We start from the raw sequence: 15303 nt of genomic DNA, 5'->3' as shown, positions 1-15303 counted from the left end.
GTCAACCGGGTCCATGTCGAGTCGAATTGACTCGAGCCAATGTCTAGCCAAGTCGGCCCTGGTCAAGTCGAGTCAGTCTGAGTCCGTGTCGAGTCGACTCCACTCGAATGATGCCGAGCCAGACCAGGTCGATGTCGAGTTGTGTCAGTATGGGCCAATTGAGATGAGACAACCCGACCCGATGTCGAGCAGAGTCGGCCCGTGACGATGTTGAGCAGAGTCGGCCAAGGCCGGTGTCGAGTCGAGTCGACCCGGGTCAATGTTGAGCCGAGTCGACCCGGGCCCATGTCGAGTCGATTTGGCCCAAACCCATGTCGTGTCGAGTCAGTTCGGGCTGATATCGAGCAAAATTGGTCCTGGCCCATGTCGAGCCGAATTGATCCAGGATGATGTCGAGTCATGTCGGCCTAGGCCCATGTTGAGTCGTGTTGACTTGGGCCCATGTCAAGCCGAGTCGAGCCTTGCCAATGTAGAGTCGAGCCGGTCTGGGATGATGCCAAGCTGAGTCGGCCCAAGCAGATTTTGAGACGAGTCTTCCTAGGTCGATTTTGAGCTGAGTCGACCCAGGCTGATATCAAGCCGAGTGAGCTCGAATTAATGGCGAGCCGAGTTGGCTCGGATTGATGGCGACCCGAGTCAACATGTGCCAATGTCCAGCCGAGTCATCCCGAGCTGACGTCGAGTGGAGTCAGCCTAGATAGATGTCGAGCGAATTTGGCCCGGGTCGATCTGGAGTTGAGTCGTTCTGGATCTATGTCCAGTGGAGTCGGCTCAAGTGGATGTCAAACGAAGTCGGCCTAAATCGATGTCAAGAGGAATAGATTTGGGCCATAGTTGAGTGGAGTCGACCTGGACCGTAGTCGAGCGAACATATTTTTTGGGACAAATTTTATAAATTTATATTTATAAAATTCTTAAGAGGTCATTTATTATAAAATATTTTACTTAAACTTAACATGAAATTAAATTCTTTAAAGTGATGCAAGTGAATGCCAAAGATAAAATTGAATATATAGTTGTTGTTATAAAATTTCTACATTACTATAAGTTATAAGCATTAGTCCATACAACCAACAATTGTAAAACTTGCTTAATATTCAATTGCGATAAGTTCACTGCTCACATTTTTTTTACATAACACATTATAATTCATAATACTATTATTTTAATATTTTTTCATATTATTTAATTTTAAATTTATTTTTTATTATATATATTTATTTTTAAATTTATCATTATTATATAAAACTCTAAATGTTCTCAAAGTATGATTTTTGTTCCGGCCGGTTGACTCGCGGATGTCTTTGTGCGCAACCTTGCCCGTCAGCTAAGGACGCCTTCCCTCTAACAATCTGTGAACACCTGCAAAGAAGGACAAATGGGCGCCCTAGCGGCCGTTTGCACTTCGACGCTCAAGTCAGCTAACAATAAACACCAAAACTCTGCACCTCCGTATCGGAACACTGTGGATGGTGCTCTGAAGGTGGTAAAAAGAACTGTGTATTGTGTATATTTTTTCCCTCTGGCAAACAACCTTTCTCTAGTCCCTTGTGCGTAAAGACTCGAGCAAGCAACTAGAGTGTATTCTGGGAAAATTTGCCAAAAGTTCCAACTCCGTTTCCAACATAACAGGTTCTATTTAAACGCCTCTAGCATTTAAAGCGTCTTAAAGCGCATTTAATTATGAAACGTTCAGCGCCTTTAAGACATTTAAACCGCCTGAAGCATTTAAAGTACCTTAAAACGCTCGAAACGTAAACTTTAATTACCTTTAAATAGCTTTAATTACCTTATACCTGACAAATGGATGTTGCTATCCTGACTTGGCTGTTATTACACGTGGAGGGCCTCACAGCACCGTGACCCCACTTGGGGGTATTTCGTCGTGTGAGTCCTCCTTCCTTGGAGTGCATCTGGCGCAAGGGGTGACTTTTTGGGTGCCAACTCATGCCCCCAACCCTCTAGTCACTCGCTTTGAGAGCGTATCTACCTTCCTCTCGTACCCTGCACCTGGTTACCCTTGGGCGTGACCCTCTCATGAGTCGTATCTATCCCAAAGGCCTCTCTGGGGTGACATGGGCACTTCGCGAGTCAGATTGCTCTCCACTGACGCTAGTACTATGGCCTTGAAGCCACCCTTCTCTTTACTTTATCATTGTTTCTGCACTTGGCGGGCCCGAAGCCTCCGTGGCGTCACTCCCTCCATGGTCTTTCCTACCCACGGGTATTGGGGAGCGACACTACCGGTGGCTTGTTTGGCGACGCCGTATCTTGGCGGCACCTTGTCTAGGCGACGCCTTATCTCGGCGACACCCTTCTTTGGCGACACCTTGTATAATTATTCTGTTGACTTCCTCTTTGACCCCTTCGCATGGTCTAACCACATGTTGACCTTGGCCCCGACGTTGACTTTGACTTTGGTCAACACCCGGAGGTGGGACGGTACAATTTTCATATTCAATTTGATGATGCATACGAATTTTTAGCCATCTCCTCCACCTAGTTGTATCAAATTTCAAACCACATATCAATTTAATTAGTTGTCACTTCTACATCGCAAACTTGTCGTCATATAAAAATAATTAAATAATAAAGTATAATACTTAGTGTTTAAAGTACTGTAATAGAAAGAAGGGACAAGGAATAACGAGAAAGAGAAGAGAGAGAAAAATGTGTATTTTAAATTTAAAGATTTAAAAGTAAGTTAAATTTAATCTTAAAGTAGAAGAAGATGAAGGAAGAAGAAAAGTTGATTAATATTAAAAAAATCACTTTAATTATATCTAAGTTTGATATATGTATAGGTGAAAAGCAAGTGAAAAAAGAAATACAGGGGTTGACATTTCACATAACATAGCATGAGCCAACAAAGTTTTTGGGAAGTAAATATAAGGACTTATATAATTTTTAATACTCACCAATATATTATTTAAAAATTGGATTTAGTAACTTTTCAGAGTTCAAACAACTGGAAATAAGTTTCATTCCGACCTAAAATCCGAGATATACATCGTTAGGATCAATCACCACATTCAAGGTATTTTCTGTTTTGAAAGTCGGTATTCTATTACAATTTTATCCTAAAAAGATATTTTGGTGGATAGAACGGATGAAGGAACAGGAATATGTAAACGATCATTGATCTCGCCTCTGAGAAGACTATACTAGTGTATTGAAACATTTTAAATTATAATTATCAATATATTAATACTCGATTAATAATTAACTTTTTGTTTGACAACTGTTTCTAAACTTACAAGAAAAAGGTCCCAGATTATATCAACATAGGGACTAAAAGGTTTATTTCTTGAAAGAATCAACAAGCATGTGATGACAAGGGCAAGCGATGCACTTTAAAACAAGTTCCATGTATTCCTCCTTCTCTCTCCTTCACCAGGGGAGTTTGTAGATCACAGCTATGGCTTCTTTCACTCCTCTGCTTGCATTTGTTTTCCCTTTGCTGACAACTTTTCCTACAGTTTTTGCCTTTGAGGTCTCAATCAAAGCTACTAATTTGTCTCCTTTATATTGCTCTGCTAAGATCACAACATGTAATGCCTCACTCTACCACACATCCCATAATCTCACCATTCACCAAATTTCCTCCTTTTACTCGGTTACTTCTTCCCATATCACACCCATAAAGCATGGCACCAAACAAGACTACCTCCTCAGAGTACCCTGTTCTTGCAAACATACAAGTGACCTTAGCGGATATTTCTATGACACCACCTACAAAGTAAGGCCACATGACACTTTTTCCAATATTTCAAACCTGGTTTTCAGTGGCCAAGCTTGGCCAGTTAATGGTACATTGCACCCAGATGAGAATTTAGCAATACACATTCCATGTGGGTGCTCAGAAAGTGACTCTCAAATAGTTGTCACCTATACAGTTCAGCCAAATGATACACCAACACTGATCGCGAATCTGCTAAATGCTTCACTGGCTGACATGCTGAGCATGAACAAGATTCTGGATCCGAACTTTAAATTCATAGATGTTGGTTGGGTGCTATTTGTTCCCAAAGGATCCAAAGGGCTATTACCTAGTACTGCTGCTGGCAATGAAGGTTGGCTCTCTGCCTCTTCCTCTGCACGATTCTTCTTATATAAATTGTTTGCAAAATTTGTGTCAGAAATTACCATTTAGCTACATGCTGCTGTTTGTAAAGAAATTAGATCAGTACTATACTTTAAGGTCAGTAACAGAATTTCATCAGGAAACAACATTTTAGATGAACTCTTACTTTATCAGCATTGATCAACCTCAATAATAGTTTTTCATTTTTTTGGATTTCATTCAACTATTTCCACTTCATATGATAATGTTTCCTCATAATTTAAATTCAATTCTGCAAAGTGCTTTAGATGGGTGGCGCACTAGTATTTTTTACCAGATGATGTTCACTGACCAAGTGAAGTTTGACAACAACACAGTTTTGATCCAAACAAACTAAATAGATACATTTTTTTTTCAGTGGCTCTTGAAAGTCAATTTCTTTTTGATTTTTACCTTGTTTGCAGAAAAGAAACTTAAGTGGGCAACAACAATAATTGGTATCTTAGCGGGAGTGACATTCCTTTCAGTTATTACAACTATCATTCTCATTGTCAGAGTAAATAAAGAGAATCAAAAGAACAGTGAAGATTCACGCCTTATCTCTAGAAGATCAATTGCCAATAGAACTATTTCCTCAAAGTATAACTTTCAAAAAGAATATATAGAAGGTAATTAAAAGACAGTTTTCGTTACTTATGATTCAAATAAAAACTTTTTAGTGATAGTATCAGTGAATGCACTGAAAGAGAAAGAGTATTCATGCTAAATGTTAGTGCAGATGTTGTTTCATTAGAATCAGAAAGACCAATAGCATATAATCTTGAGGTGATTGAAGAGGCTACGAATAACTTTGATGAAAGTCGAAGAATAGGAAGTGGTGGATATGGAACTGTTTATTATGGAGTGTTAGGGAACAAGGTATGCAAATACCAACTACATTCTTTAATGATCCTCAGCAGTGCAAGCACATCCTTTGATGTGTTGACTATAAGCAAGAGATCATTTGACTGCAGGAGGTGGCTGTGAAGAAAATGAGGTCCAATAAATCTAAAGAGTTCTATGCAGAACTCAAGGTCTTATGCAAGATCCACCATATCAACATTGTAAGTAACACTTCTGCTGATATTTTCTTTGACCTACTGTTAAGAGTTTTTATGTTTGAATATAACACTGGTATATCAAAGAGCCAAAATTGTGGTCCAAGGCTAAGTTTAACCATTTTTTTTACATTTTATCATCTCATTTTTATCAATAATTGTTTAAATTTCATGAAAACACATGAAAGCATATAAAACAGTGCAATAAATAAAAAGTATATGTTATTTGTTTCGAGAAATGCTTTTGATAATGACCATTACAGGTGGAGCTGTTGGGATATGCCAACGGAGAAGATGACCTCTATTTGGTGTATGAGTACGTTCCAAATGGATCTCTCAGTGATCATCTTCATGACCCATTACTGAAAGGTACTTTTTTTCTTTTCCTAGCCAAACTAAAAGCAAAAATTGTTTCAAAGAAAAGCCACAGAAACAGAAGAATTATAAGAGTTTGTCCTTGACAAATCTATTGATTAGTTCAGGAAAAAATGTAAACAGTTATAAGATATATTTGGTGAAATGAGCATGATACTGGAACAGGGAACCAGCCTCTTTCTTGGAGTGTTAGGGTTCAAATTGCACTGGATGCTGCAAAAGGTCTTGAATATATACATGACTATACAAAAGCACGCTATGTGCACCGTGACATAAAGAGTAGCAACATTCTACTTAATGACAAGTTCAGAGCAAAGGTACTTGTCACTACTTCTCTCTCAAAATGCTTCTCATTAATTCTTTTAGTTATTGGTACAAACAAATGAAGAAAATTGGATTTCATATAAGAAATATACCTAACCATAGATTCAGGATTAATTTGGTGAAGCAGTAAGTGTTGGAGATCTCACACCGACTAGAGATTAGAGTCTTTCATAGTATATAACTGAGTGCAAACCTCACCTCATTGAGCCGGTTTTATGGGGTTGAGTTAGACTTAAAGTCCACTTCGTAATATGGTATCAGAGTCATTTTGGGTCTATCCTAGCGAATGTTTATGTTGGGCCTATCGTGCCTATAGTCTCACGTATGAATTGACAGTTTCGATTTTATGGGATTGAGTTAGGCTTAAAGTCCATAATAGTAATTTCAGTTGTTTGTCAAATTACATCGCTACAATCAATTCTGTGTACTAAATATGGTTCTAATCATTGAGTTGACATTTGATTCAAAGGTGGGAGATTTTGGACTTGCAAAGCTAGTAGATCGAACCGATGATGAAAATTTTATAGCAACCAGGCTTGTAGGAACACCAGGCTACCTTCCACCAGAGTAAGGTTTTATGCATTTCAATCATAAAGAATGTTTCTGCTATCAAAAACCTTGAGGAAAAAATATTACTTTTATTTTATTTTCACTCACTTTCTTTTTTTACCTTCTAAGATCTCTGAAGGAACTTCAAGTGACCCCAAAAACCGATGTGTTTGCGTTTGGAGTGGTGCTTTCAGAGCTGTTAACAGGGAAACGAGCATTATTTCGAGAAAGCCAAGAAGAGATTAAAATGAAATCACTCATCAGTGTTGTAAGTGTTAAGAAAATTAAAAAAAAAAATGATTGAGTCATGTTTGAAATTTCCTTGCTGAAAGCTGAGAGTGAAAACAATTAATTTCGTTCACTGAAACTTTTTATATAACAGAAGATTGAGATCTCTTTTCGTCACATTCAGGTTAATAAAATATTCCAAGATGATGACCCAGAGATTGCCTTAGAAGATGCCATAGATAAGAATCTTGAAGCAAGCTATCGGATGGAAGATGTCTACAAGGTAATAAAATTCATCTATGATGGTAAAAGATAAAGAGATTTAATTATTATTCATCCATAAGTTACAAAAGTAAGTCTTCAACTTCCCATACTTTCCTTTTCCTTTAAAACATTAAAACAATAATAAACCATATTCATTACAAAAAATAATAATCTTTTGTCATTTTCATTAATTTCAATATTGTATATTTATTTTTGTGTATGTTTATATACTACTTGAAAATCATTAAATAGAAACTGATTTTAGAGAAAAAAAATTAATTAATTATTATATTGACTAAATTAAATATTATTTTAAAGACTAAAAAAATTATTAGTATCTTAATTAGTTTTTATTATTAATAAATAATTTTTAAATTGGTATCTAATTAACTACAAAACTTTTAGATATTAATTTTAGAATCTAAATAATTGATAGTTAAAATCTAGGTAGCTAATTAGATACCAATTTATAAATTATTTATTAATAATAAAAATTAATTTAGATATAAATAATTTTGTTAATCTTTAAAATAATATTTAATTTAGTCACTATAACAACTAATTATTTTTTAATTTTAAAATTAATTTTTATTTAATAATTTTTTCAAAAGCTTGAGAAAAAATAATCATAAATATTAAGTTATGATATATTTACAATCAAATGTTCTATGTAACAATTCTAAAAAAATAGAAGAAGAAATGATCCTTTTACTCAAATTTAGACTCATGATGAGATGAATTTTTTTTTTGAAAAGTTGTAAACTGATATTTTTAACTGTACAATTATCAAAGTAATATTTTTTAATATTTAAATATCTTGATATATGTGATATGTGTAAACATTTTATCAATATATTTTAAAAAAAATTATAAAACAAACTAGTAAGCAGTAACATACAATTAGCTTAAAAAAAATAGAATTAGCATTAGTACCACGTATATCACTTATTATAATGTATATTATTTGTGTATATATAATGTTGCAGATGGCAGAAATAGCTGAGTGGTGCTTGCAAGAAGATCCAATAGAAAGGCCTGAAATGAGGGATATAATTGGGGCACTGTCACAGATTGTGATGTCCTCAACAGAGTGGGAAGCATCCCTATGTGGAAATAGCCAGGTCTTCAGCGGGCTGTACAGTGGAAGATGAAAATTAGGGTTTGTAATAAGTCTTTGTTAATTACTAGTTAAGTGAATGTACATTTATTGACCATTTATCTTTGCTCCATATGATTTTCATTACTACTTGGACCCAAATGAGAATATATATATATATATATACATGTTTTGATTTTATAGGAAAATAAAGTTTGGTTGGATATGTTCTAAGAGAGAAAGAGACTTTTGTGTAAGTTATAAATATTAAGAGAAATGAATTCTCAAAGTGGTTGGCAAAGTATTGTAAAGACTTTTCCATGTTAAAGTTAGTGAAAACATAAATTATTTTAATAATGTAAAAACAAAGTATCAATAAAATAAAAAAATCCACACATAATAAGATGAAGATCATAAAATAAGAAATAAGAAGTGAGTGTTAGAAAGGAAAAAAAAAGTTAAACCAAACTTTTCAGAATAATTAGTCTCTTAGACATTGTATGAGAGGGCTTTAATAATTTTAGAGAAAAAGTTTATAAATATTTTCACAAATGTTTATAAAAAATGTTAAGAAAGTTTATACATGCAAAATAGAAATAATAATGAATATTTTTGTTTTTTATTAATTTATTCCTACCTAAATTAGATTTGGTTTAATATGTGCATCAATGTCAATCAAGATTTGTTTGACGAAAAATAACTCAACTTTATTTGAGTGAACTCGCTTAAGCGAGCCTTTGACGAGTTTCTCTGGAGTGATCTTACTTGAGCGAGTTTTCAATGTTCCAACTTTGTCTTTGCAACTTATCTTTAACTTTTCCATTCTCCTTTAACCCTTTTATTTCCATTTTCCCGTAGAATCATGAAACTAACACAAATTTGGAAATAAATCATCACATTCATCTTATAATCCAAAAATATGTAAAAAAAGTTCAAATTCATAAATTAGGGATTGAATTATAACTATTTTATTAATTATAATTCATAAGTGCATATATTTTTTATATGAAATATTACTGAATTATGACACTTATCAAATATGCACACACCTTTTTTGTGTCAAATTATTGATTTGATTACTCATAATTAAATTGAGCCTAAGTAAGAATTTTCATCTCGTCTTTCACTCTTGATATAATTGATATTGATAGTGGTACACTAGTGCAAATAACGCATATTACATCAGTTCTAGGAGACCTATTAAATCGGTTATACCACCGATGTATATCTCATCAATGTAAAATGTCCATCACATATTACATCAGTTGTAAACACCAATGTAAAATACCAAAATTGGTTTTTCAAAAAAATAGCATCGATAAGGGACATATTACATCGGTTATAGGTCATAACAATGTAATATGTGCTCCATAGTCACATATTTTAATGTACATATTACACCGATTGTTCACATAATCGATGTAATATGTAACCTGTTTTTTACAAATTAATGGATCCCAGTTGATTGTCTTCTTAATCCACTTTACCTTATCTGAGGTGATAATGTGTATCTCTATATAAACATAAATTTAAGGTGTGTGTGACCGAAAAATTACTGATTAAGCACATATAACTACAATTTTCACTATATGAAAAAAAGTTAATAAAATTTAGTGTTACTTGATGTTATGACAATCCATAACTATATGAAACCATTTTTCTTGTGATGTATGTTCATTTGTAGAACTATTTCATTGAGGGTTATTTACTTATCTATTGTTTTGTAAAATGCATTCCAAATAGCCTTGGAAACAACCCATCAGAGAGGCTTCATACTTGTTTATGTTTTAGTTAACTTAGGAGATTCTCACAACGATAATGTAAGTTTATTTACCTTCTAATATCTAATTTTAATGGTCTTTTATTGTTTTAACACTACAAAAAAAACGTGTATGTGGTGACGATTATTTTCGTATAACCTGGCGTTTATAACCGCCACATTTTACATTTGTGGCGATACCACATACCGCTAGCATTCTTGTCGCCACAAAGTTTAATGCGGCGGTCAAGTGAGAACCGTTGTAGCAGACGCCATATAATGCATTGTATAAAGTGGTGATTTTAAGCTTGTCATTTACGTCAGTTATAAATGTCGTAATTTTCAAACTGGTAAACTAATTCCAACATAAATTGTGACAATTATAAACGCCACTTAATACGGTATAGTATGACATTTGTGATAACCTTTATGACGGTCATAATTCAAATATTAAATATTTAATTTTATTTTTAATATTTATAATAATTTATTTAATTTTGTTTTATAATTTAATTTCATATTTTAATTAAATTTCATATTATAATTAAATTTCATATTATAATTAAATTTCATAATATTATTTAATTTCATATTATAATTAAATTTCAATACACAATTACGTTTCATAATATAATTAAATTATAATATAAATTAATTTCATAATATAATTACTTCATAATATAATTAAAATTGAGAAATATAATAATCAAAAGATGACTTCATTCATTCATTTAAAGAACAAAGTTGAAAATGTTAAACTAATCCAAACAACAAGTAAATTAAATTGTCAAAATATAAATTGTTTCACTTTCTAAACATATTACAACTAAAACTCCAATCCGAATTTGTCTTACTGCTTCCACTTGATCTTATATTCTGGTTTGGTGATGGAGCACCACTTCCAACATTCGGTGCCTGAAATAAGTTAAAATATGTTTACAAATGACAACTTTTAACAAAGAAATGAAAACAATATTAGAATAAAATTTATATAATTTATACCTCATTAATAGATGGTTGTACCAAATTTGTTGCCATTGCAGCTAAATGTTCCGACACGTCTGGTCTATAAGCAATGTAGCTTAGTAGAGTATGCATTTGGCTCTTTACAGTTGCAAGTTCAGTTGCCATCTGATCTACCTTTTCTTCAACATTTGTTGAAGACCCACCACTAAAGGAACCATGATTCATATTGCTTAACCTTGTTGTGGATTTCCTGAAAGCAAGGGTTGGATAAGCTCCATATGAAAGTCCTCTGACCCTCCCTGGATGCTCCTTTCCAAAAATGACACCAACTGGATCATTTGGAGATATATTTGATGCAGTGTATGGATTTTGCAGAATTAGCTCATCAATTTTTTCCTACATAAAAATGGAAGCAACCAACATTAACAAAGAAACACGATCCATGTAGAAAAACAATAACAATAATAAAGAAAATACTATTTATCAAATCCAAAACTCCGTGCACATATAGTCCAAGGAACTAGGAATTCTTCAAATCTTTTATAAAGAAAATATGTTCCCAAAACAGTCCAAAACAATGTCAAAAATAGTCCAAGACAGCATCCAAAATAGCCCACAACAATCCAAAATAGTCCAAAACAATATATACCCATGACAGAGACAATATGGTCCCAAAACAGTCCAAAACAATGTAAAAAATAGTTCAAGACAGTATCCAAAATAGCCCAGAACAATATATACCCATGGCAAAGACAATATGTTCCCAAAACAATGTCAAAAATAGTCCAAGATAGCATCCAAAATAGCCTAAAACAATCCAAAACAGTACAAACCCATGGCAGAGATAATATGTTCCTAAAACGGTGTCCAAAATAGTCTAAGACAGTATACAAAATAGTCCAAAACAATATATACCCATGACACAAACAAATGTTCCCAAAATAGTCCAAAACAACATCCAAAATAGCCCAAAACAATTCTTCATTTCCGTTACCATCATTTGCTCTGCCCTTTCACAAATTACACACCTTTTTCATTCTAGTAAAACTTAATGTTATTGTCATACATTTCTCCTAACCCATTAAAGCAAACACTAATCACCTTCTATTTCTTAAAAATAAATGAAAATAGTATTACAATAAAATGAGAAGCAGTGACTACAAAATGATTAAATTAGAAAACATTATACAAACAAATCATGGGAGAAGAATCCGAGAACCTGTAGGTAATAACGTGTTGAATTTGAGGTAAACTTCATAACTCAGTTCAATCTACAAAGCAAAAACACATCAAAATTCAGAACTCGGTTCACTTTACAAAACAAAAGCACAATCAATGAACAAGAATCAAAAGTTAGATTTTGAACAATTTCAACCAATAACGATTTCGAACAATAGATTTCCAAGACAGAGGTTTAGGGCGTGCGAGCACAAACCTGAAACAACCTTGCGTGGAGGCGGCAATAGCGAACAAATGAGTGAGCGTTAGAGTTTCGTGAATGTCTGAGGAAGGGTTTCGTGAAGGTCGTGTAAGGGTGTCGTGAAGGTCGCGAGTGTGTGTTGTACAATCAATGAACAAAAATCAGAAGTTAGATTCCGAAAAATTTCAACCTATAACGATTTCAAACAATAGATTTCCAAGATAGAGGTTTAAGGCACGCAAGCACAAACCTAAAACAACCTTGCGCGGAGGCGGCAATGGCAGACAGAGGAGTGGGCGTTAGGATTTTGTGAACATCGTGTGAGGGTTTCGTCAAGGTTATGTAAGGGTTTTTAAATGTCACGTTAGTAGAGAGAGGGAAGAGAGTTAGCATTGAGGGGGAAGAGAGTGGGAGGAAACACTGGTTTCCAAAGAGTGAAAGCACGTTTTCAACAAGTTTTAGAAAAAAAAATTAGAATAAAGAGGAATGGTGTAGGGAGGGAAACCAAACACGGGAATTTTATTATGAAGGACAATTGTGACAGTTAAAAATGACATATTTTAAAGAAAAATTTTGGCGGATAGTAAAATGTCGTATTATACGGCAAATTGTGGCGGATATTAGTAACCACCATATTAAAACTGTCACTTTATACATAATTTTTTGTAGTGTAATCTTATTAATAGTTATACAATAATCATTTCTTAAGTTGAACTTTGTCCATAAATTTATATTTCATAGTTTTCTATGCAAACAAATGTTACGCAGAGATACAAAAATTACTAGATAAATACTAGATTAAGTTATTATATTTGAAAACTGCAAGGATTTGTCAGCCCTTATTTATATGAAGTAAATGGATTGGAGACAACCTGCTAGAAAGCGGGGGAATACTTAATTTTGTATCAGAATGATATGAAAAAAATATGATTTTAGGGATCTAAAGAGAATGTTTTCTTTTTCAGGAAAGTTACTTGAGATACATCATGACAATGTCATATTTTGTATACTGTATTTATGCTTATGGGTTCTATTAGCATGATAATAATTTCTTACTTTTCCAAAAAACTAATATTATTATTTTCATGCATATTTATGCTTATGGATTTTCTTAGCATGATAATAATGCCTTACTTTTCTAAACAACTAATATTATTGTTTCCATGTGTAGTATTTATAATTTTTTATCTTTCACTGCATCATAACAGTGTCTGTGATTCACTAGCAATTGATTTTTTGTTAGCACTAAGTAATGTATGAATAATTAATGATTATAGAATTTAGAAACATAAAAAAAATTACGTATATAATATGTGTAATGTTACATTTCATATAATACCAAAATGTTGCACATCTCATAATTAGACAATTGCATGTATTTACTCTTCATTTAAATTTGAGAAAAATTATTTGCATTTAGGTTATATTTGTACAAACTTGTTCATAAACACATTTTTAGGAGAGAAAAAAATAAAACATACTTTTTCAAACATCATGACAATGTCATCTTTTGTATAGTGTATTTATGCTTATAGTTTCTCTTAGCATGATAATAATGTCTTACTTTTTTAAACAACTAATATTATTGTTTCCATGCATATATATATGCTAATGTGTTATCTTAGCATGATAATAATGTCTTACTTTTTTTAAACAATTAATATTATTGTTTCATGGGTAGTATTTAAAATTTTTGTCATTCACTGCATCATAACAGTGTCCGTGGTTCACTAGTTATTGATTTTTTGTTAGCACTAAGTAATGTATGAATAATTCATGAGAATAGAATTTAGTAACATAAAAAAAGTTACGTATATAATATGTGTAATGTTACATTTCATATAATACCAAAATGTTGCACATCACATAAATAGGCAATTGCATGTATTTATTCTTCATTTAAATTTGAGAAAATTTATTTGCATTTAGGTTATATTTATACAAACTTATTCATAAACAAACTTTTAGGAGAGAAAAAAATAAAACATATTTTTTCAAACATCACGATGATGTCATCTTTTATATACTATATTTATGCTTATGGGTTCTCTTAGCATGATAATAATGTCTTACTTTTCTAAACAACAAATATTATTGTTTTCCTACATAATATTTATAATTTTTGTCATTCACTCCATCATAACAGTGTCCGTGATTCACTAGCAATTCATTTTTTGTTAGCATTAAGTAATGTATGAATAATTCATGATTATAAAATTTAGTAACATAAAAAAAAATTACGTATATAATATGTGTAATGTTACATTTCATATAATATCAAAATGTTGCGGATGTCATAATTAGGCAATTGCATGTATTTATTCTTCATTTAAATCTGAGAAAAATTATTTGCATTTAAGTTATATTTGTACAAACTTCTTCATATACAAACTTGAGAGAAAAAAAATAAATATAATTTTTCAAACATCATTACAATGTCATCTTTTGTATATTGTGTTATGCTTATGGGTTCTCTTAGTATGATAATAATGTCTTACTTTTCTAAACAACTAATATTATTGTGTTCATACATAATATTTATAATTTTTGTCATTCACTGCATCATAATAGTGTTTGTGATTCACTAACAATTGATTTTTTGTTAGCATTAAGTAATGTATGAATAATTCATGATTATAGAATTTAGAAACATAAAAAAAGTTACGTATAAAATATGTGTAATGTTACATTTCATATAATACCAAAATGTTGCACATCTCATAATTAGACAAAATAAGTTCCTATACTTTTATCAAAATAATAGTTTTGTTTTTCTTTATTTTTCATTTTGTGTATTTTGTTGGTGGCACACTTCTCATTTTTACACATTCTTCAATCTTCGAACGTTCAACCCTCTCACCTTTCACGTTTTTACAGATCCTTCGGTCCTAGAAATTCCAGTTCAACTCTCTCACGTTTCAGCCCTAAAAAATCATCTGCCACCTCTTTGTTCTTCCATCTGAAGCTTCATTTCTCACTGTGATTTTGCCCTAGAAAGTCATCTTCAACTTCTTCGTTCTTCCCTCTGAATTGAATGTTAATTTCTCACTTTGCTTTTTTTATATTTGGTATTCATTTCCGTTTTCCCCTATTTGATTTTTCAAATTTGGTTTTCATCTTCTCCATTTCTCATTTTCAGAGTTGCGGTGCGTTTTGCACGTT

At 32.5% G+C, this 15303-nt stretch overlaps 1 protein-coding gene across 1 annotated transcript; it reads left to right on the top strand.

Annotated features, from left to right (window-relative positions):
• Window positions 1–3392: 3392 nt before the first annotated feature.
• LOC137805801 (lysM domain receptor-like kinase 3) lies at window positions 3393–8195 on the top strand. The gene is made up of 10 exons (XM_068605723.2): window positions 3393–4073; window positions 4528–4731; window positions 4842–4981; window positions 5077–5166; window positions 5424–5529; window positions 5701–5852; window positions 6329–6426; window positions 6538–6676; window positions 6821–6919; window positions 7887–8195. Exons 1-10 carry the CDS (start codon window positions 3419–3421, stop codon window positions 8049–8051), a joined length of 1848 nt encoding a protein of 615 aa, XP_068461824.1. The 5' UTR covers window positions 3393–3418; the 3' UTR covers window positions 8052–8195.
• Window positions 8196–15303: the final 7108 nt, after the last annotated feature.

Source organism: Phaseolus vulgaris, chromosome 3, assembly GCF_051622355.1.
Source record: "Phaseolus vulgaris cultivar YP4 chromosome 3, ASM5162235v1, whole genome shotgun sequence".
Taxonomy (NCBI): Eukaryota; Viridiplantae; Streptophyta; class Magnoliopsida; order Fabales; family Fabaceae; genus Phaseolus; species Phaseolus vulgaris.
Note: the sequence above shows the minus strand (reverse complement) of the source record. Positions and strands in the feature narration are given on the sequence as shown.

Coding starts and splice junctions, on each gene's coding strand:
- LOC137805801 (XM_068605723.2), top strand. CDS start 3,419: ATGGCTTCTTTCACTCCTCTGCTTGCATTTGTTTTCCCTTTGCTGACA. Junction 4,732..4,841: donor TCAAAAAGAATATATAGAAG/GTAATTAAAAGA, acceptor ATGTTAGTGCAG/ATGTTGTTTCATTAGAATCA. Junction 6,920..7,886: donor GGATGGAAGATGTCTACAAG/GTAATAAAATTC, acceptor ATAATGTTGCAG/ATGGCAGAAATAGCTGAGTG.